This window comes from Chrysemys picta, chromosome 18, assembly GCF_011386835.1.
Source record: "Chrysemys picta bellii isolate R12L10 chromosome 18, ASM1138683v2, whole genome shotgun sequence".
Taxonomy (NCBI): domain Eukaryota; kingdom Metazoa; phylum Chordata; order Testudines; family Emydidae; genus Chrysemys; species Chrysemys picta.
The window spans coordinates 25,932,769-25,956,910 of record NC_088808.1 but is presented as its reverse complement, the minus strand read 5'-3'; the positions used below and the strand labels follow the sequence as shown (position 1 = coordinate 25,956,910).

The following is a 24,142-nucleotide window of genomic DNA, read 5'->3' as shown; positions in this document are numbered from 1 at the left end:
TATGAGTTTGCTATAAAAGGAAATTGTAAACACTGCCCAAATCTCAAGCACTGGAGATCTTGCAAGGTCTTAAAAACAAACAAAACAAACCAAACAACTTCTATTAATCTAATCTAGCAACTCTTGTGTATGCCCTGTCTAGCCCCAACAGGATCACTTGGATTAATCAACTACTTTTTTTCCCTGACCCGTCTTGTGCAGTTTTAGTGGTTTCTCCCAAACTCAACAGCTTGGAAATATTATCTGGTTATAAAATATATTTTTTATTGATTCCTATTTACTTCAGCCTTTCCAAGATGGTAGTGTCTGGGAAAGCTGTGCAGAGTTACTGGAATTTACAGTATATTCAAGCCAGTAAGCAAACCCAAAGGTTAATAACAGAACTTTGAGGTCAAATTTGGACAGTAACAAACCAGCTCATTTCAATAATCCTGCAACATTAGTTAAAAGGCTTGAAAAATAAAGTCACTGTATATTACACAGACTAGTGACTAGCCACCCTGTGGTTAGAATTTCCACTGTGCCCAAAAATCGCAGGACCATCTCTATTTCCATGCATTTGTTTGGCATCTCATATAATAATCTTATTCAGCAACTACAGTAAATCTGCAGTGTCACTTTAGAAACCATTATGCTGTTCTGCTTGGAATATGGTCTTGTGGTTAGGGCACTGTACTTAGACTGTTCCCTGCTTGGCAGCAAGACATTGGACAAGTCATTTAAATTGTTCTATACTTCAGTTCCCGTCTGTACACTGGGAATACTACTACTTTATTTTATAGAGGTGTTTTGAAGATATATTTTCACTAGTGCTGAAGGGCATGCAGGTACCAAGGTTAATCTCCCTATAGCAGATCTCTGACCAGTCATACATCAGCTAATAGATGTTCATTTCAACTGCAGCCTCCACCATTAACCAAAGTTTTTAATTGTGGCCTCAATTTCAGCCTCGTACTTAGATTACAATTTGGGTACAGCTCTATGTGCTATAGATCTCAATCAGATTCTTACTGAGCATCACAAGGCCTTGTCTGTACTAGGATAAAAAACTGACAATTCACCCCTGGTAAAACTCTATCAGCAGTAGCAGAAGTGGCAACATGGTGGTAAAAATACCTGAGTCTTGTCTATATTACTGCCTCCACCATTGCTGCCATCCTTAGATGGTGCATAGGTGGTGAATTATACTTTCAATTTTTTCAAGTGCAGATGAGGCCAAAGAATCTGGCCAGCCTCTTTTCAACCTAATAAGCCTGGATGAGAAAATGCACAGACCTTGTAATCCATCTCTATTTGGAGAAAAAAAGTTTTAAAAGATTTTTAAATCTACTGCACTCCCTTTTTGAAGATCTACTTTGCTTTAACATTGCAGACCTAGTGGCATCAATAACCCAAATTTAAAAGTGACATCTCAGAATTCAAGCAAAGAAATGGTAATGAAAAATCTCTATTTCATAACCATGTTTTCACTTAAAAACTAGAAAGTTACTGTACATCTTTTAATGCCTGTTCTGCTTTTGCCTTGAATAAAAACAGTTCAATCTTTGAAAATGTGACAAAGCCGCATAATTATTTCTGTCCATACAAAGTATGTTCTAGTTAATATAACTGCAAGAGTTTTTTTTAACTGGATGAATTTCTCAAACTGTTGTCTGGCACGCAAATGTTGGGGTCTTCAACAGGGCCATGCTGCTCAGTGTTTTTCTTAAAAGGTCAAAGCAATAAGTAGGAAGCAGAACAGACTTTCAAAACTACAGCAACATTTGGCAAAATTACACAGGATACAAAAATTGAGAACTGTTCTTTCATATTAAAATCTTGGCTTTTGTATAGAGCAGTTTAACTGTAACTCCTCAAGAATTTCAAGGGGGAAAAAATGAAACTATGAGTAGGTCCATGAAGCATAAGATAAACAGCATAAACTAGTACAACAGACCAAAGAGTTCACAGAATTAGAATTTAGAGATGCAAAAGACCTATTACTTCATTTAGTTCAGTCCCCACAGTCAGTGCATTATTTTCCTTAAAATATTATGGCAGAGCCATTGTGACACCATATTTAAGGTTAGTTCTCTTTTGCACTTAAAGCGGGAGCTCAATCTTTGTTTTGTATGAAAAACAATGTATTTACAATTATTTCCATTCTACAATATGGTATGGGAAAGACTAACAGTTTAGGAGAGGAATACAAAATTGCATTTTGATATATTCCCTTAGTAACGTTCCCTGCATCCAAGCCTGGGATGGAAAATAGATTTTGTTATCTCATGGGCATTTGTGCTAGAGACAATGGACTTCTGCACCCTACCTGCTCAGTTTTTTGAAGACTAGGATCCCTGTGAAACTGTTTAGCCCACTCCTAAACCAACTGAATGATTTCATGAAGAACAAGGATCTTCAACAAAATGCTCCATTGGTTTGATGAATATCAATTTGTGTGTGAAAGAATCATTGCTATGGCAAAGATCCTGGTCTTCAATAAACTGTTCACTGGCATAAGAGCTCTTCTGAATCTATTAAACTGAAAACCTGATTTACAAATTTTCAAATGGAAAAAAAAATCATAAAAAATAGCCTTTTTTAAAATATTGAAGAATCTTCTAAAACCTAGTCATTTTTGTGAAAGTGATTTTTACACTTTCAAGATTTTCAACCACAGCTACTATTCAGCTGATTCGGAAGAGATCTTAAGCTAGCTGAACAGTTTAACAATGAGCAGGCTCTTCAGTATAGCAACATCTCCTTTCATATGCAACAGGATCTTTATCAGAGACCCCAGATCTTTTACACCACTACAGTAAGAGAACAGTACACAGCCTTACTCATGAGCTTTAAACATTTATTTAATCCTAAAGCAGGCTTGGATAAAATAAATACATTTTAAATAATACCTTCTAAACTGAAAATGTGGTTTAAAAACTAAACAGATGAGTTTGTTTCTCTAGGAGGAATTTAAAATATACACACAAAGGGTTAGTTTAAATTAAGAGATTTATAATGTAATGCAATCAAACAAACAAGGCTACTGGGTATAACAATCTTTTAAATTTCTTCACAAGGCCATTATAAGGTACTGAGAGCAAAAACATCTGCTATATAGTACGGTGCAATAGTCTCTGATAGTGAATAAGAATGAGAGCTTAGATGATCATTACTTACAGCAGCTTCCCTGAACACATCCTAATTTAAAAGAAAAATAGCTTTATAGTATCAAGAGGAGATACACAAGACACCAGTTGAGATTTTAAATGCAAATACATTTCAAGGTACACTACATATTTTATACTATTTTCCCACAATAGCGACTGAATGCCTTCTTGCATCCACATCTATGCATTTTTACCATTTGAACATAGAACTGTGTGGAAAAAGGTAATCCCATTTCATGGAGAATTGGAGGTTTTGAAATTTGGTTTTGTTCTTACTCAGTAAGAAAGCCAAAAATGTCAAAATTCTCTCTCAAAGGGAAAGTCCTAAGGCCGAACTCAGAGTTGGGTAGTTGTTTATTTTTATTTGAAAGAACTACTTCAGCAAATAATCAGTCAATATAGATTGATTTAAATCTATCAACAAGTTACAACAACTGTCAAAAGCATAAAAGAAGGGTTTTTTGGTATGATCTGTGAACATTCAGAAGTACAGCATTCAAAGTTAACTTTATAGTAAAAAAACCACACTGTTCCTAAAAAAAACCAGGATGGCATACTTCATGGCAGAAAGGATTTCTGTGGAAGCCAAAATAAGCTGCAACTTGTATTTTGACATAGTAGCTAACAAAATGAAAATAAACAGTGAGTCTGTACCTCTGGAGTGGCGGAGGTGATGGTCACATTGGCCATGAGGCCATTCCTTTTATACATGCTCTCCCCAAGATGCAGGAAATTTCAGCTCAGCCACCGCTGGTGACACAACATGATGAATGGAGAACTCCTGTAAGGCAAATATATTTATAAAAAACTGACTTAAGGGATTTCCTTATTCTCTTGTGAGAGAGCAGCCACGTGTGTGGAACAAAAAGATCATTATGTGTTGGGGGAAGAATTCTCTGTGAAGTATGAAACCAAAAAGAGTACTATGTACTTTATCCTAATAGCATACTAACACCTTTTTTTTCTCAAGTCAGTTCAGGAAATAAACAACGTAAGTATAATGCTTATATTTAGATTTAGGTCTAAGAAGAAGTCCATATCAGAAGGCATCCATGCAAAGCCTTGAGAACCCTTGACTTACACTGAGAACACAAGAACTTAGGAGATACACATTAAAAACTAACCAAAGCAGCAGCACTTCTTCCTCCCATCTTACCATCCATTATCTAATCACCAGTTACGCAACCAATGGAGCGTCAGAAAACCTATCACACTTTCCCATCTCAACTGACTCAGCACTCTGCTAATGCCCACTCAAACAAGCTCTGCTGTGTGCTGGAAAGTCAACAATTCAGGCTGCTTCACACTCCAAGGGGCAGAGCATTCCAAAGGGAAGAGGCCTCTACAGAGAACACTCGTCAGCAGCCCCCTTCTCAATGAAGAAGATCAAGTTCAAGGGCCTCTTCTCAACACAACAGTGACAATATAGCCTGGGGAATGGTGATCTCTCAAATAAGCAGGTTCCAAACTGCTATGGGCTTCACAGATTAAACACACCACCTTAAACTGTCTCCAGAAATCAACAGACAGTTCGCACAAAAACATAGAGCACTGATGACAAATGGTATCATCAAGAGGCACTCAATCAGTAGACTGCTGCATTCCGCACCAACTTAAGTTCCCAGATAGATTTCACGTGTTCTCCAACAAAGACCACATATTGTCACCTCAAACTAGATTAATGCACAGTAGCAAAGTTCACATCCAAAATAAATGCTCATAAGCTTTTGGCAAGGAGCAGATGATGGCAATGAGTGTTCCTGGACATAGATAGAATAATGTTCTTCTAACAACATATGGGGATCTAACATCACCCTCTGATTGTGCACTTGAAGAAATGTAGGGCAAACACATAACATGCAGTTGGACATACATTTCCTGATTATACAAACTTAAATGTGTCTGAAGACAAACATCTTGGTCTACAATTATAAAGTACGTAATATTTAAATTAGTTATGCACATTTGATATTGTGACAACAAGTAACTGATTAGTATATTAAACAATAAACAAGAGTCCAGTTATTCTATAAAGAAAAAATATAAAAGAGAGACAAAAAGATACATTCAAACATCATCTATGATATGGGTTCAATGACCGTGATATATATAAACATGGATTTTAAATTCACTCTTCTCTCAGTGGAAGGGTGTTCATAAATATAGGATTAAATACCTATTTCTAAATAAATCACTCATTCAACCACAATGGCAAATCTCTCATGATGCAGGCACATGCTAACTCAAATGAGATTTTAAGGCACAAGACTTTACCTCCCACAATGATTTTGATTGATAATGTAATGGTGACACTTTGCCTTTAAGGTCATGGACCCATTTGGAGGCTATTAAAATACAGATCAGTCCATGAAGTCATCTTAATTAGAACTGATAATTTTCAGTCATAATGTGTTTGTTTTGACAAACTGACTATTGATTAAATGGATTTTTTGTTGAAAACCTGTTTTTCACACTTTTGGTGTAAAGCGGGGGGGGGGGGGGGGGCCGTTGGCAAGCTCCCTACCTTGCTCTGCACCTCTCTGGAAGCAGCGACATCACCCTCCCTCAGCTCCTAGGCGGAGGCACGGCCAGGCAGCTCTGCAGGCTGCCTCCACCCTAAACACCAGCTCTGCTGCAGAAGTCCCGGAAAATCACGGATTCCATGAGTTCCATGATCTCCATGACAAACTCGCAGCCTTAGTAATCACTAACAGTCAGCATGGATTTACTAAGAATAAATCATGCCAAACCAGCTTGATTTCCTTCTTTGATAGGAGCAACAGAGGGTCCTGTGGCACCTTTAAGACTAACAGAAGTATTGGGAGCATAAGCTTTCGTGGGTAAGAACCTCACTTCTTCAGATGCAAGTAAGGGAAATTTCCAAAGGCAGGTATAAATCAGTATGGAGATAACGAGGTTAGTTCAATCAGGGAGGGTGAGGTGCTCTGCTAGCAGTTGAGGTGTGAACACCAAGGGAGGAGAAACTGCTTCTGTAGTTGGCTAGCCATTCACAAGTCTTTGATTAATCCTGATCTGATGGTGTCAAATTTGCAAATGAACTGGAGCTCAGCAGTTTCTCTTTGGAGTCTGGTCCTGAAGTTTTTTTGCTGTAAGATAGCTACCTTTACATCTGCTATTGTGTGGCCAGGGAGGTTGAAGTGTTCTCCTACAGGTTTTTGTATATTGCCATTCCTGATATCTAACTTGGGTCCATTTATCCTCTTGCATAGTGACTGTCCAGTTTGGCCAATGTACATAGCAGAGGGGCACTGCAAGAGGATAAATGGACATAACTATTTTAGTTAAAAACAATTTTAACAAAAACAAACCTGATTTTAAAAATCTTGAATATTTAACCAAATTCAAAAATTCATATGCTTGTTTTGTTAAAATATTATATGTTTGCTCTTGAAGAAAAAAATCCAGAATACATAACGTTGTTGTTTTAGTTAAATAAAACTATTTAAATGTCTGTCTGGTGATGTTCTCCTCCTAATACAGCATGGCAAGAAAATCCTCCAAATATTAATGATTGACCTGTTGAATTGGAGATATTTCACCTCCCAATGACTTCATAAATATCTGCTTCAATTACCTTTGGTAAATGAAATAACCAAACAATCATTAATTTTCTGATATAGCTGTAAAACTAATCTGAAAAGTTTTCAAAATAAATCACTTTAAAAATGTATAGTGTGTACCTTCTAAAAATGAAACCCACATCTATCTCTGAGTTGTGAAGAATATGTATTACGGTTATAACAACCAACAAGAATGCACTTTTATGTAGAAATCCATGATTAAATAGAGTCTTCCTGACTAGTGATTTAAATCAATTTGATTTAAATCAAATCCACCCTGATTTTAAATCAGTACAGAATAATTGACTTGCATTTATATCACTGAATATCCTATCAAACAAATGATGGGGTGAATATGCAGTGTAGTTGTACCCATGTTAGTCCCAGGATATTAGAGACACAAAGTGGGTGAGGTAGTATCTTTTATTGGACCAACCTCTGTTGGAGAGAGAGACAAGCTTTCAAGCCACACAGAAAGCTCTTCTTCTGTATGGGTTCACTATGCATATTTACAATGAAGCTTTCACTGCCAAGTCTATAGACCAGTGGTTCTCAACCAGGGATTCGGGGATCCCTGCGGTGCTACAAGCAAGCACGACCACGACCAGTGTTAGACTCACTGTGGCCCACAGCAGAAAGCCTAAGCCCTGCCGTGCAGGGCTGAAGCCCAGGACCCTGAGCTATTCCATCCGGGACTGAAGCAGAAGCCTGAGCAACTTAGCTTTGTGGGGAGCCCTATTGCATGGGGCCCTAGGCAATTGTCCTGCTTGCTACCCCTTAATGCCAGCCCGGGCTTTTATATGCAGAAAACCAGTTGCTGTAGCACAGGTGGGACTTGGGAGTTTTATCACTTGCAGGAGGGGGCTCAGAAAGAAAAAGGTTGAGAACCCCTGCTAAAGAGCACGTTGATACATACTGTACATAGTGCCTTGTGCAACAGTACCACCTAGTGACAAAATAACTGAAGAGCACAAGTTTTAAAACATTTGGGAAACATGATAAGTCATAGGTAATGGTGAGTAAATGAAGGTGTCTAGTAATTCTGCATAGTATGTGCTACAGACTTAGCACAGATAGGGTACATATCCTACTCTAGATGCATGCCTGGCTCTCATCAACTGTAATGAAGTTACACATGCCACACACACAACCACCAACTAATCCATAAGCACAATTACATGAGTTAACAATACCAACAGCTAAGCAACATGACCACAGAACTAGAACACTACCAACCCCTTCACCTCTCCCACTGACAATTCCTCAGCCAATTGATGTGCTATCGCTCTTCAGCTAACAAATCATCTACAATAGGTTAAAAGTCAGATTGAAAAGACATGCTGGCAACCTCCTTGCCAAATAAAAAATAAACCTTATTATCTGATGACAGGTTTCAGAGTAGCAGCCGTGTTAGTCTGTATCCGCAAAAAGAACAGGAGTACTTGTAGCACCTTAGAGACTAACAAATTTATTAGAGCATAAGCTTTCGTGGACTACAGCCCACTTCTTCGGATGCATATAGAGTGAAACATATATTGAGGAGATATATATACACACATACAGAGAGCATGAACAGGTGGGAGTTGTCTTACCAACTCTGAGAGGCCAATTAAGTAAGAGAAAAATACTTTTGAAATGATAATCAAGCTAGCCCAGTACAGACAGTTTGATAAGAAGTGTGAGAATACTTACAAGGGGAGATAGATTCAATGTTTGTAATGGCTCATTGATTGAATAAGGACTGGGAATGGCTGAGCGGTGCTGGGATGTCGACGGTGCTTCGCTGCGCACCGAGGACACGATGCCTGGTGCTGATTTGGTATGGCGCACCAGAGGCGCTTCTCCATGTGCCGACAACGCGGAGCCCAGCGCGGTGTCAGCTCGACGCACCGGTGCTGGGGCCAATGCCGACTCCATTAAAAGAGCCCGGAGTCGGATTTCACGCTCCTTTTTCGTCTGCGGCTTGAAGGAGCAGCAGATCTTGCACTTCTCACTAACGTGAGACTCGCCCAGACAGCGAAGACACTGATTGTGTGGATCGCTTCTGGGCATACAGTTGCGACAGGAGTCGCACGACTTGAAGCCTGGGCCACGGGGCATGCCCCGAGCCAGGCACTCGCGAAAGAAAGTTCAGTAATGGAAGAGATCAGTGAAACTGGATACCACTAAGCTAGACACGCTGCACCTACGCTAAGCTGGAGCAAGTTCCGACTACCTTCACTGGCGGCAAGAAGGAACTGAGGGTGGGGGGAGCACACAGCCCCCTTTATGGTGCAATATGTCGGCGCCACTCCAGGGGTCGCAGCGGTGCTCCCCCACTACGGATGCTGCTAAGGGAAAACTTCCGGCACCGGTGCACGTGGTGAGCATGCACACCTATAGTGGAATACACATGAGCAATCACTCAAAGAAGAACAATGGTATCCAAAATGAGAAAGTGTTATTTTCCCCACAATTTCAAAAACACTGCAACATATCTATGAATACAATTTTTACTGTTTAAGTTGATTCCAACTCCTTAATGTAGTATTTATTGGTCAAAGCTACCAAACAACAATGTAGTAAAAGATTTTTATTAGTTTTGCATGGTCAAGTTTTTTTTCCAGAAATGATTAAGCTGCTTAGCATGTGGCAAAAATGGCAAATATCAACATTATGCAATATTCTACCATGAAATGTTTTCACATCACATATTCTTAATTGTCAAAGTATCTCATCCATATCTTCAATTGAAATTTACTGACTAGATCAGTTTCACACCGAAGGTGCTAGTAGCAGCAGACTCTGGGTATGTCTACACTACGAGAGTAGTTCGATTTTACTTAAAGCGAATTTGTGGAACCGATATTACAAAGTCGAACGTGTGTACCCACACTAAGGACAGTAATTCCACTTTGTGAGTCCACACTAACAGGGCAAGCGTCGACATTGGAAGCGGTACACCGTGGGCAGCTATCCCACAGTTCCCGCAGTCCCCGCTGCCCACTGGAATTCTGGGTCGAGCCCCCAATGCCTGCTGGGGCAAAAAAATGTGTCGAGGGTGGTTTTGGGTAACTGTCGTCATTCAACACTCACTCCTGCCCTCCCTCCGTGAAAGCGCCAGCGGGCAATCAGTTCGCACACTTTTCTGGTGATTGACAGCGCGGATGCCACAGCACTGCCAGCATGGATCCCGCTGCGATCATCGCTGCAGTTACGGCCGTTGTCAACACCTCGCACCTTAGCATCCACCTTTTTCGGAGGCAGATGCTGAGAAATCGGGCGAGGAGGCTACGGCAGCACAGTGAGGACATTAAGTCTGAGAGGGGCACAGACCTCTCGCAAAGCACGGGACCCCGCGCCGTGGACATCATGGTGGCAATGGGTCATGTTGATGCTGTGGAATGGCGATTCTGGGTCTGGCAAACAAGCACAGACTGGTGGGACCGCATAGTGCTGCAGGTCTGGGATGAATCATAGTGGCTGCGAAACTTTCGGATGCATAAGGGAACTTTTCTGGAACTTTGTGAGTTGCTATCCCCTGCCCTGAAGCGCAAGGACACCCAGATGCGAGCAGCCCTGACTGTCCAGAAGCGAGTGGCCATAGCCAGACAGCTACCGGTCAGTCGCGAACCAATTTGGAGTGGGCAAATCTACCGTGGGGGTTGCTGTGATGCAAGTAGCCAACGCAATCGTTGAGCTACTGCTCTCAAAGGTAGTGACCCTGGGAAACGTGCAGGTGATCATAGATGGCTTCGCTGCGATGGGATTCCCAAACTGCGGTGGGGCTATAGATGGAACTCACATCCCTAGTCTGGGACCAGACCACCAGGCCAGCCAGTACATTAACCGAAAGGGCTGCTTTTCAATGGTGCTGCAAGCACTAGTGGACCATAGGGGACGTTTTACCAACATCAACGTTGGATGGCCGGGCAAGGTTCATGATGCTCGCGTTTTCAGGAACTCTGGTCTGTTTAGACGGCTGCAGGAAGGTATTTACTTCCCGGACCACAAAATAACTGTTGGGGATGTGGAGATGCCTATAGTGATCCTTGGGGACCCAGCCTACCCGCTAATGTCCTGGCTCATGAAGCCCTATACAGGCACCCTGGACAGTGAAAAAGAATTCTTCAACTACCGGCTGAGCAAGTGCAGAATGGTGGTGGAGTGTGTTTTTGGTCGTCTGAAGGGGAGATGGAGAAGCTTACTGACTCGCTCTGATCTCAGTGAAACCAATATCCCCATTGTTATTGCAGCTTGCTGTGTGCTCCACAATCTCTGTGAGAGCAAGAGGGAGACGTTTATGGCGGGTGGGAGGTTGAGGCAAATCGCCTGACTGCTGATTACGCCCAGCCAAACAGCCGGGTGATTAGAAGAGCCCAGCGGGACGCGCTGTGCATCCGGGAAGTTTTGAAAGCTAGGTTCCAGAGTGAGCAGGGTAACCTGTGACTATTAAGTTTGTTTAAAACAGAAGCAGAACCTTCCCCCATTTCTTTACCCAGTTAATGTTGACTATCCTCTCCATTTACCAACCCCCTTCCAACACACCTTTAAAAATAAAATAAATTAAACTTTGTTCATTAACACCGTTTTCTTTATTAAGGATTTCGTGGTAAAGTGTTGAAACTGGGACGCAGACTGTGGTGGGGAGCGGGTGTAGTGATGGAAAGGACGCTTCTAAACTCGAGGAATGACAGGCTCCTGCTCCTAGAGCGGTCCGCAGTGGTGGACTGGTTCTTTCAACGGAGCCTGCCACCCCTCCTTTTTGGGACTCTGTGTGGGGGGGCTATGTGACTTTGTGGCGGGGGAGGGCGGTTACAGATCCCCTGCTGCGTGGCTCTGTCATCCAGGCTAAGGACCGCTGCATAAGATCTGTAACCGCCCTCCCCCGCCACAAAGTCACATAGCCCCCTTCCCCCCCACACAACATGAAAACCACCTCCCAGACTGACCAGGGTGCCTAGTGACTGCAATGTGTGTGTGACCTTCTGCTGAACCTGCCCCTGTGTCTGTACCCTGGTAAAGATGACTGTCCTCTCCAATTACCAACCCCCTTTTCCCCCCTTCAAACACACTTTCCTCTAAAAGAACATGACGGAAACAGTAATTAACAGAAACGTATTTTTTATTAACAACTACACAGTTAGGGGATGAAACTGGGATGGGGGCTTGGGTGAGGTGCTTTTGGAGTGAAGGAAAGGACTTATCAAATCTTTGGGAATGAGAGCCTTCTGCTACTTGAGCAGTCTGCAGGGGTGGAGTGACTGTTTTCACGGCCCCTGCCGCCCCTCCTTCTTGGGACTTTGGGTGAGGGGGGGATGGGACTTTGTGGTGGGGGAGCCACAAAAACAAGCACATCCTCCAGCAATTGATCTTGGTGCACTGTTTGCTTGAGAAAAGACAGACAAGAAGCTTCATAAAATAGAAACATCTGAGAGAGCAACCAAAGTAAGGAAGGCAGCACTTCAACCAAGAGACGATGACAAGTTGAGCAGACTATCTGTGGAAGACCTGATTGCTAAGGATGCAGTTTATCACTTAACATGCCCTTTTTCCTGCTTGAATAAAACGAATCTTAAAACAAAAGCATCTAGTTATACTGCAACAATCCAATGATAATGCTACATTTTATCAACTGAATGAAGAGAGAGACAATGATCTTATGTACAACAAAAAGGCTCTTCGCCTGTCCAAGCTGCTACAAAGATATAAAGTCCTACTTCCCTCAGACGTCGAAACTGCAAACTATTCCAGTAGTAAATTACCGGCAAGGTTAGAAAAAACACTATGGTTCTGCAATTTCATTCCACACACAGCAAAGACAAGGTAAGTCTACCATTGTTCTATGCAACACAACATTAGCTGATGCTATCCAAGCTCCTAGTAATCTGAAGCAGGAACTTAAGTCAGTATTTTGTCAATGTTCTTCTGGCGAGTAAGACTGATGAACAGCTTTCAAATGAACAAGTGATTTTTTATAATGCCGCTTCAATCCTTCACTCTGAAATATTCAGATTATCATCCAAAGCTAGGGGACTGCAGTTTACTGAGGTCAGCTACTTTTGTGTGCCCCAATTGGAGCAGGAATTTGTCCTCTGGCTGATAAAGAGGTATATAATTCAGCCAGCAAAAAGTATCATCCTTTCAAAGAAAATGTGTCTCAGTAGCAGAGTGCATAGTGTTTAACAGTTCTACAATTATTACACCAGTGCACATAAACCTTGCTTCACAGCTATACCATGAGTTTGGGTCTTGCAATTTAATTGACATACTACACCTTCATGGATTCCACATCAATTACTATAAGCTGAGTTGGTTCATCACTACTGCTGCAAAAACTGAAGTAGGAGACTCCAGAGTGGTATGTTCATTCCAAATGGAACTGATCCACTTCATGCTGGTTCAAATCTCATGCACGAAGGAGATAATGATAAAGACATCAATGCAGAGATCACTGATGGAAAAAATACCTTCAATTCAACAGCTAGAGTGGTATTTCAAGAACAGTCTGCAGATAGGTTTCAGAGTGGTAGCCGTGTTAGTCTGTATCAGCAAAAAGAACGAGGAGTACTTGTGGCACCTTAGAGACTCGTTCGTTTAGTCTACAGATAGTCCAGCATCACAAGAAATATCACTGAAGCACAGGAAAGAAAAGTCACTTTACTCTCCCCGGGCAATGAGAGTCTCTTATGCAGTATCTCTAATCAGAACAATCTTTCCAGCACAAAACTGTGTTCATGCCAAGGCAATGAAGACTGTAGTATCCCATTCATTCCCAACAGCGATAATGATAAACAAGATAAAGAGAATACGCTTGACTAGAATAGTCACCAGCGCTATTACATTTCAGTAACACCTGTACAAATTTATTATTAGATTTTATTTTACCCTTCAGGTTATTGTTGTGATGCTTTGAGGTCACAAAGAAATCCAGTTTTATGTCTTGAAATAGTTAAAGAGAAACTAACGCAAATATTTCAGAGTGGTCATTTTAACATGTCAATGGTGTCACTGTTTATCCCCATTTCTATGGTAACAGAACCACTTGACAGCTCCACATCATACCTCACCTTAAAGTAGACATAATAAGCTTCAAATGATTTATGTCGTGCGAGTGTGTAGAGAGGGTACAGTAAGTCAACCAAATTAGTGCTGCCACTCGCCTATTACCTGTCCTCCTCTCCATTTGTTGTATACAACTGTCGTCATTTAGCTTATCAAATAGAAGGCTAAGGGTGACAATCACGATATGCAAGTATGTACATGGGAAACAGAAATCTGATAATAGATGGGTCTTCAATCTAGCAGACAAAGATATAACAACTCCAATGGCTGGAAGTTGAAGCAAGACAAATACAGACCCAAGATAAGGCACAGTTTTTAACAGTCATTGTACAGTAACTTCCTGGTTAATGTTGTTTTGTTGCTGATCAATTAGAGAACATGCTCATTTAAAGCTGCACAATGCTCCCTTATAACGTTGTTTGGCAGCCGCCTGCTTTGTCCACTGCTTGCAGAAAGAGCAGCCCGTTGGAGCTAGCTAGTGGGGGCTTGGAACAGGGTGGGCCAGCAGCTCCTCACTCCCCTAAGTTCCCTGTGCTGGCTATCAATTGCTGGGCAGTACAGCTGTCCCTCCCCCCACTGCCATGTGCTGCTCCTATCCTCTGCCTCGGAGCTGCTCCCGGGAGCCTCCTGCTTGCTATGCAGGGGGGCAGGGGAGGAAGAGGGGTGCTGATGTCAGGGTGTCCCCCTCCCTCCCGCTCTTGCCCCCCGCTCCTTTACCCCATTGCCACAGAGCAGCAGGGGACACAACAGGGCTCAGGACGGAGGGAGCTTGCTGGCAGCAGCTGCTTCTCAACTTGCTGATCTACTTAAAAAGGCAGTGTACTTAGAGTGGGGTCAGTGTACTTAAAGGGGCAATGTGCATCTCTCTCTCTCACACACACACACACGGTGTGTATCTCTGTCTCTCTCTACCATGTTGTCTCCACTCCCTCCATTCATGCTGCCTTGTAGAGTGTGAGGCTACATTAACAACATGTTAACCCTTGAGGGCTCAGCAGAGTACTAGTTCATCATTTAGCAGTAAGGCATTCCCTGGGGAATATCCCACCCTCTTCCACTCTCTGACTTCACCACCTCAACCAAGCTTCATTAATTCTTATGGGGAAATTGGATTCGCTTAACATCGTTTTGCTTAAAGTAGCATTTTTCAGGAACATAATTACAACGTTAAGCGAGGAGTTACTGTAATTAACTAGTGGAACAATTCACCAAGGCCTGTGGACCAGTGTTCCCTCTAATTTTTTATGTCCATGTGCGGAATTTTGTTATGTGCACCAATATGGAGGTGATGTGTGGTGGGGGTGAGGGCTCTGGCTGGGGGTGCAGGCTCTGGGGTGGGGCCAGGGATGAAGAGTTTGGGGTGCAGGAGGGGGCTCAGGGCTGGGGCAGAGGTTTGGGTGCAAGGGATGAAGGCTCCAGCTAGGGGTGATGGCTCTGGGGTTGGGCTGCCTTGGGATTACCTGAGTGGGTCCTTGCCTGTGGATTGGCGGAACCCTGGTTGAATGGCATAGGGCCTATCATCACTTTCTCTAGCTCAAGGGTAAGCTAGGAGTCCTTTCCATGTAGCAGTTTGCGTCTCCTATCTGGGAGCATGCAAGCCGCTTGCACACACTAGCGCAGGGGTTGGCAACCTTTCAGAAGTGGTGTGCCGAGTCTTCATTTATTCACTCTAATTTAAGGTTTCGCATGCCAGTAATACATTTTAACATTTTTAGAAGGTCTCTTTCTATAAGTCTATAATATAGAACTAAACTATTGTTGTATGTAAAGTAAATAAGGTTTTTAAAATGTTTAAGAAGCTTCATTTAAAATTAAAATGCAGAGCCCCTCAGACCAGTGGCCAGGACCCAAGCAGTATGAGTGCCATTGAAAATCAGCTTGCGTGCCGCCTTTGGCACGCGTGCCATAGGTTGCCTACCCCTGCACTAGCGCGATCAGGGATAACGCCCGGTGAGGTCATTACAGTAGGTACTGAATCATCCATAAAGGATCAAGATCTTGTTGACTAATCAGTGGTGCTAGAACAACAGCAACACTGGACTTGACCAAAGGGAAAAATCAAATAGATTCTTTACTTTCACACTCTCTTACATGTGATGTCTGGATTCAATAATGATTATGTCTGTCTGTCTCCTAAGCAGAACAGGTAGATGAGAACATATTACAGCTGTGATCTGTAGCTTACACAGGTTTTCCATTCTATATTATATCTATTTCAGAGTGCTGGTCTTCGTCTTCAAAACCCTTAATTGGCTAAAGTCAACTACCTCAAGGCATGCCTCTCCCTTAGAACACAGGTTTGATGCAGTTGTCAGCGTGTAGAATTCAGCTTGTTGAGACCAAAGCATAGATCTACAATCTCAGTAAAGGTGGTCTGGAGAATAGAGCCCTACCATGACAATAACTGAAACTTAAAGCACCTGTATTTGACACCTAGAGACCAGAGAGATTGGTGCAATACAGATACATACACATTCCCTTACAGTTATACATATTTTAGTATGATAATTGCAAATTATCAAAATCCTTGTTTTGCTACTGCATGTTTCAAATCATGGCCATTTTGGCGTCGTTAAACACACTACATGTGCACATTGTACATATTCTACAGTATGCATCTTGTAAGGTTTTTTCTTTGTTTTTTTTATATAATAAATAAAATCAGATTAACTTACCCATATTATATGTTTGTCTCCAAACAAATTCAGGTATTCAAAAACAAGAGTAGTATTGCGACATGTCTCTCAGAACAGTAATTTCTGAAAAAGTCAAATAAAGCTATGTTTTATACAAAAGTACTTTTCAAATTCACACACAATCACACTCTTCTGTAGATTTAGTTCTTAATGGTGTTTTAAATCAGTTATCTTTGAAAACAGATTATTCCTTACACAATACAAATATCAGATAGCCATGTTTTCCATCTTAAATTCTATAATGCTTATATTTCAATTTTCATATGATGTATAATTCAGCAATTTACATCTGGGAATTTACAATCCTTTCATATTACTGAAGTATTAAAAATCTACTACTAGATTTCCAAAATATTAACTAATGGGAATTATTGTTTTGAACTTATACCATTTTAATCATTTAATATGAATCTGTTTTACTGTAAAGTGTCTATGATACTTTTAATGATGGATACTATATAAAATGCATTGTAAAAAGATCTCTATACCTGAAAAGGTGTGTTTTTTTTAAATTATATTTACATTACAAAATATTCAGTATTACAACTACAATATTTTTTGATGGATGAAGAGTGGGAATTCATGTTCTGCCAAGATAAAAATCTGGGAAGCAGATCAACCTCCACTGGCCTTCCCTAAGGAAGTACATACAGCATGTTACATAGGATACAGAGGCAACTGAAATAGGCTGCAAAGATTTTTTGCTTAACACTTTTATAAGGTAAGATTTTTCCTCTTGATTCCTAGATGCAACAATATACATCCAGAAGAGGAGAATGGTTATTTAATCATCAGGAGAAGTGCTTTTCAGTGAGTGTTTCTTTTTCTGATTAATAGGGGAATTATTAGTTCCTAGGAATTAAAGATCTATGATTTTCAATGAGGTGAGATCTTTATGCAAATTGCATGAAAGAAAGCCTTTATTCTGCTTTCATGGCTGTCCTGCGTAAATTAAAAACAGCAACATCATTAATTCTTCAACCAGAGTAAGTCATTACACATCACGGTGACTTTTCAATATGCAGCAGAAGAGCAGGATAAAGGTTCATGGAACCATCTCACTATAGCACAAATGGTCATTCAATATGAAAGGTTGTAAACGCTAAAACTCTGCAGGGTTAGCTTGTGCAACTTAACAAAGTGCAACTCTCTGACCCTGCCAGCAGCATGTGCATATTTTGCTACATTTTTTAGACATAATGCAAATAGTGATATTAACAAACAGTAAGGGGGAAAGGGAAAGGAAGGCCAGGCTTACAGAAAAAATTAATCACAGTTACTCTATTCTGGTCTACACATATTTTGATGTTCCTTTAAATTACATATGTAGGTAGAAAATATCTATGTACACACATCTATTTATACACAAAAAACTTGATTAACTTAAGGTTGCTACTATTTCCCACCAACAGACCTCTTCTCAGTCTCAACTGTGCCAATTTTTAAAAAGGCTAAATAGGATAATTCAGGTCATTATAGGCCTGTCAGCCTAACACTGATCCCAGGCAAGATAACGGAGCAGCTGATCCAGTGCTCAATTAATAATGAACTTACGGAGTGTAACGTAATTAATGCAAATCACCATTGGTTTATGGAAAACAGTTCCTGTAAAACTAACCTGGTATCTTTTTTGGATGAGATTACAAATTTGATTGATAGACGTAATAGTGTTGAAGTAATATGCTTAGACTTCTGTAAGGCAATTGATTTGATATCGGAAGAAATTTTGATTAACACGGCACACGTTACATTAATTAAAAACTGGCTAACTGATAGGTCTCAAAACGTAACTGGAAACATGGAATTATCATCAAAGTGGGTGTGTTTCCAGTGAGGATCCTACCGGGATCTGTTCTTGGCCTTACACTATTTAATATTTTTATCAATGACCTAGAAGAAAACAAAATCACAACTGATAAAGTTTACAGATGACACTAAATGGGGGAGTGGTAAATAATTACGAGGACAGGTCACTGATTCAGAGCAATCTGGATCACTTGGTAATCTGAGCACAAGCAAACAATGTGTATTATAATATGGCTAAATGTAAGTGAATGAATGTAAGTGTAGGAATGAAGAATGTAGGTCATAATTACAGGAAGGGGGACTCTATCCTGAGCAGCAGTGCCTCTGAAAAATATTTGGGGGTTGTGGTGGATAATAAGCTCAACATGAGCTCCCAACGTGCACTGTGGCCAAAAGAGCTAATGCAATCATTGAATGCATAAACTGGAGAATCTTGAATAGGAGTAAAGAGGCTATTTTACCTCTGTATTTGGCTGCTGGAATACTGTGGCCAGTTCTGGTGCCCACAATTCAAGAAGGGTGTTGATAAACTGGAGAGCCAAAAGAATGATTAAAAGCATTAAAAAAACACACTTCTTGTGGTGATAAACTCAAAGACCTCAATCTAATTAGCTTAAAGGGAAGGTTATGGGGTGACTTGGTTATAGTCTATAAGAATCTACATGGGGAACAATTACTTAGCAATGGGCTCTTCAATCTAACAGACAAAGGTATAAATTATATCAGCCGATGGCTGGAAATGGAAGCTGGACAAATTCAGTCTGGAAATAAGGCATAAATTTTTGACAGCGTAATTAACCATCTGAACAATTTACCAAGGGTTGAGGTGGATTTTCCATCACTGACAATTTTTAAATCAAGACTGGATATTTTTCTAAAAGATATGCTCTAGGAATTATTTTGGAGAAGTTCTAGGACCTCTTTTATACAGGAGGTCAGAGTAGATTGGTCCCTTCTGGACCTTGGAATCTATGAATTTATTAAAACTACCTCCCCTTCCATTACTCTCAAACCACAATCCTTTATCTTCATCCTGAAATTAAGCATTATCTGACTGCTATTTATTAACCTATGCAAGATGAGCTGTTTGCCTCAGTCCAGTTCCAAGTGAGGAGGACGTCTATTTCTCAGAAATATCATCACAGTTGGCAATGACTGAAAATCTTATTTGGAGCCACAGGAAGCCAAAGATTTAATGGGGGGTAAAATGCATATAGACCACAGATCTGTAGAGAGGAGTGACATGACCATAAAGGAGACATTGTGTAGAGGGGTCACTTCATGTCTTTTGAAACTGAAAAAAAAAAGTAAAGGGTCTGTTCACCAGTAAGTTCAGCTGCTTAGCATGTTGGCTTCTGTGAATCCCTTTTGTAGGCCCCAACTCTCCCTATGCATTGTATGTGTAGTCTGGACACATAATTCAGGGCTGAGGACTCCACTAGGTGACAGAATGCCTAAAGTTAGGAGTTGCAATAATGAGCCAAATCATCTTTGTAGTTCTACCTTCTAGGGTCTGATTTGCAGAAGTTCTGAGCACTCACAACTATAAATGAAGCTAATGGGAGCTGTGTTTTGAACATATGAATTAGGTATTAGGTATCTCAAGTTGGCATCCCAAATTAATGGATAATTTTGACAATTTTGGTTTAAATCTTTCTGTGCCTCAGTTCCCAGTCTATAAAATGTGGATAATATTGCCTTACCTCACTTTGTAGCACTTCATAAACATTAACAAAGGTGATCAGCACCACAGAAAAGCATGTGAAGTAATAAGTCTATATTCAGTATGTGGTCTGGAAGGTGTGCCATAAATATGGCCTGTGGCCACACACGGGTGATGCCAGAAATAAATATTCATTAGCTACCTGTTTAGTGATCAGAGTTCATTCTTTGCACTGAATACGGCAGGGATCCTATGGAAAAATAGTATGTGATCATGTGCTGAAAGGGGTGAAATTAAGGGTTCATAAGTAATCTTAATTCTGGCAATGCATAACTTTTGAGTGCTTGATTTGGCAAATGTAGTGTTCTTAATTTTTTTATTTTAATTTTTGTGTAAACATAGTTTTGTTTTCCATAGTATTTCCAAATTAAGAGATGGTGCTTTTCCAAATGCTTTGTTCATCAGTGGCAGAATCTTTAAATCATCACTAATTATTCTGTGCTGAAAATTGGCAAGTAAACTTGCCAGAATGCTTTTCACCTGCAAGAAGGTTGATAATGAGAATAACTGAGGCTAGGTCTACACTACCCGCCTGAATCGGCGGATAGAAATCGATCTCTCGGGGATCGAATTATCGCGTCTCGTCGGGACGCAACAATCGATCCCTGAATCGACGTTCTTACTCCACCAGCGGAGGTGGGAGTAAGCGCCGTCGACAGGGAGCCGCGGAGGTCGATTTTGCCGCCGCCCTCACAGTGGGGTAAGTCGGCTCCGATAGGTCGAATTCAGCTACGCTATTCGCGTAGCTGAATTTGCGTATCTTAAATCGACACACACCCCCCGTAGTGAAGACCTGCCCTAAGACTCCTAATTGTTGTGCTAGAGTGTTGGTGACCAGCTACTGCAGAGTAACTCGCCACAGAAAATGACTGCTATGTTTACCAATCCTGATTTTACTTTACAGTACTTGCTGTTTGTTTAAAAGTATACTCTTTTTTGTGTGCTGTTTAAAGCAAGGCTGTATAAATGTTACCAGGGAATTCCAGCTTTCTGTGGGGAGGAAACAAGCATATGAGAGAAGATAACTTTCAGAGAGCTGAGCAGGAATAGCTGTTCTGAAAAAGTGAGCCCTGTGTCTGCTAATTTCTTTTCCAGCTGGCTGCTCCTGGGAATGTGGCCAGCTGTCAGACTTGGCCAGTTTGAACATACCTATATTTCTAACTAAGTGGGTTGTTACATCAGCTCTAACAGGCTTGTTTCTCAATACAACACTGAAAGGAAACAATCTGTAACATAAATAGGTGTCCACACCAACATCTCTTTACATTAAATATTAGTTAACGCCGATGTTGTGGAGGGTTAAATTTGCTGGGGAAATTGAGAGTAATTATGGCATATGCTATTTTACATTAGTGAAGTTGGTTTAGTATTCAGGGAAGCATTGGTAGTCATTACAACCCAATTTCTATAGCGATTTGAATAAAAGCTGCGTACATTTATTTTTCACTATGTGGTTAAGTTACAGTGCTTATTTAAAGTGTATGAGTTACAGCCACGCACCTGGGGATCTGGGGAATACTTAACTAGGGGCTTGTCTATACTTACGCGCTGGTTTGGCGGCAGGCAATCAAACTTCTGGGTTCGATTTATCGCGTCTTGTCTGGACGCGATAAATCAAACCCAGAAGTGCTCGCCATTGACTCCGGTAATCCTGCTCGGTGCGAGGAGTACGTGGAGTCAACGGGGGAGCCTGCCTGCCGCGTCTGGACTGCGGTAAGTTCGAACTAAGGTACGTCGACTTCAGCTACATCATTCATTATTCATGTAGCTGAAGTTGCGTACCTTAGTTCGAATTGGGGGGTTAGTGTAGACCAGGCCTAAGAGATGCTGCCCCTCCCCTGTTGCTCACTAATTTGTGGTCCTGGATGCTAGAAACATAGATGTTTACATTCTGGTTGGATACACTAGTGCAATTTCAAATTCTTCTGTGCCCTCTCTTGGTCAGAGAAGCAGGTGTTGTGTATCTTCAAAGGCATGTATAATAGATCTTGAAAATACAGTAATTGTCAAGGTTTATCCATTTTTAGACCAAACAGACACACTTTTGGGCCAGCTAAAGTTTTATCCCAGAATAGTCCATTGGCAGCTAATAAATGGAGTTTACAGCACCCGAACTGTACTTGGGGATATGGGTGAAGGACTTATCAGCTACAGCTAAATCTATAAACCATTTCAAGTGTTATATTGCCAGTAGTACTGAGGGAAATCACACATACAGTGCTTATGAGGAGTTATCTGGATGTTTCAGTCCTGTTTTACTTTCTTCATAAACTTTTTTAAAAAGATGAGACTAGAGCATTAGATGGAGGCTTATTGCCACAACAATACAAACAGTCAATGCAGGAGAAAAAACAAATCTCATTTTATTTTGCTGTGTAAATTCAGGGCTTTTTAGTATATAATGTGCACCGGAAAATTATACTAAAAAGTGAGTCTCATTATTGTTCATAGTCAAACAAAGATCACCACCACAATTGGTGGGGCACAAGCACTGTAGGAGATGAGGTTTACTGGGTTTTTCCTAAATTATCAGCATAATTAACAATGTTCAGTTGAGCTGAGCTTGAGAAGAGAAAATGTTGTGTGCGGGGGACTACTGCACAAAAGCTATTGTACCACAGTGGTCTTTATGCTGAATACACTATGGCATTTACCCAAGAGTTCTAAAAGAACTCAAATGTGAAATTGCAGAGCTATTAACTATGGTTTGTAACCTGTCCTTTAAATCAGCTTCTGTACCCAATGACTGGAAGTTAGCTAATGTAACGCCAATACTTAAAAAGGGTTCTAGAGGTGATCCCAGCAATTACAGGCCAGTAAGTCTAACGTCAGTACCGGGCAAATTAGTTGAAACAATAGTAAAGAATAAAATTGTCAGACACATAGAAGAACATAAATTGTTGAGCAAAAGTCAACATGGTTTCTGTAAAGGGAAATCATGGCTTTCTAATCTATTAGAGTTCTTTGAAGGGGTCAAACAAACATGTGGACAAGTGGACATACTGTACTTAGATTTCCAGGAAGCCTTTGACAAGGTCCCTCACCAAAGGCTCTTACGTAAATTAAGTTGTCATGGGATAAGAGGGAAGATCCTTTCATGGATTGAGAACTGGTTAAAAAGACAGGGAACAAAGGGAAGGAATAAATGGTAAATTTTCAGAATGGAGAGGGGTAACTAGTGCTGTTCCCCAAGGGTCAGTCCTAGGACCAATCCTACTCAACTTATTCATAAATGATCTGGAGAAAGGGGTAAACAGCAAGGTGGCAAAGTCTGCAGATGACAACAAACTGCTCAAGATAGTTAAGACCAAAGCAGACTGTGAAGAACTTAAAAAAGATCTCACAAAACTAAGTGATTGGGCAACAAAATGGCAAATGAAATTTAATGTGGATAAATGTAAAGTATTGCACATTGGAAAAAATAACCCCAACTATACATACAATATGATGGGGGCTGATTTAGCTACAACTAATCAGGAAAGAGATCTTGGAGTCCTCATGGACAGTTCTCTGAAGACGTCCACGCAGTGTGCAGCGGCAGTCAAAAAAGCATTACAGGGTCTTAGGAATCATTAAAAAAGGGATAGAGAATAAGACGGAGAATATCTTATTGCCCTTATATAAATCCATGGTATGCACACATCTTGAATACTGCATACAGATGTGGTCTCCTCATCTCAAAAAAGATATACTGGCATTAGAAAAGGTTCAGAGAAGGGCAACTAAAATGATTAGGGGTTTGGAACGGGTCCCATATGAGGAAATATTAAAGAGGCTAGGACTTTTCAGCTTGGAAAAGAGGAGACTAAGGGGGGATATGATAGAGGTATATAAAATCATGAGTGGTGTGGAGAAAGTGAATAAGGAAAAGTTATTTACTTGTTCCCATAATATAAGAACCAGGGGCCACCAAATGAAATTAATGGGCAGCAGGTTTTAAACAAATAAAAGGAAGTACTTCTTCACACAGTGCACAGTCAACCTGTGGAACTCCTTGCCTAAGGAGGTTGTGAAGGCTAGGACTATAACAGAGTTTAAAACAGGACTAGATAAATTCATGGAGATTAAGTCCATTGATGGCTATTAGCCAGGATTGGTAAGGAATGGTGTCCCTAGCCTCTGTTTGTCAGAGGGTGGAAATGG

General features: G+C 40.9%; 1 protein-coding gene across 19 annotated transcripts in view; it reads right to left on the bottom strand.

The window, feature by feature from the left end:
- RALGPS1 (Ral GEF with PH domain and SH3 binding motif 1) overlaps positions 1–24,142 on the bottom strand; it is a 381,746-nt gene that overhangs the window by 294,830 nt on the left and 62,774 nt on the right. For 12 of the 19 annotated variants that reach the window (XR_010593744.1, XM_065572729.1, XM_042854450.2 and 9 more), the window contains 2 exons: positions 16,450–16,533; positions 3,804–3,930 (listed from right to left, as the gene is read on the bottom strand). Coding sequence is in view for 18 of the 19 variants with exons in the window: in XM_065572729.1 (XP_065428801.1) it covers positions 3,804–3,860 (57 nt within the window). In the remaining variant the exon portion in view is untranslated. Of the gene's footprint in view, positions 1–3,803; positions 3,931–16,449; positions 16,534–18,737; positions 18,807–24,142 lie in introns of all 19 variants that reach the window. The other 7 variants (XM_065572726.1, XM_042854445.2, XM_065572725.1 and 4 more) reach the window with 2 other exon arrangements.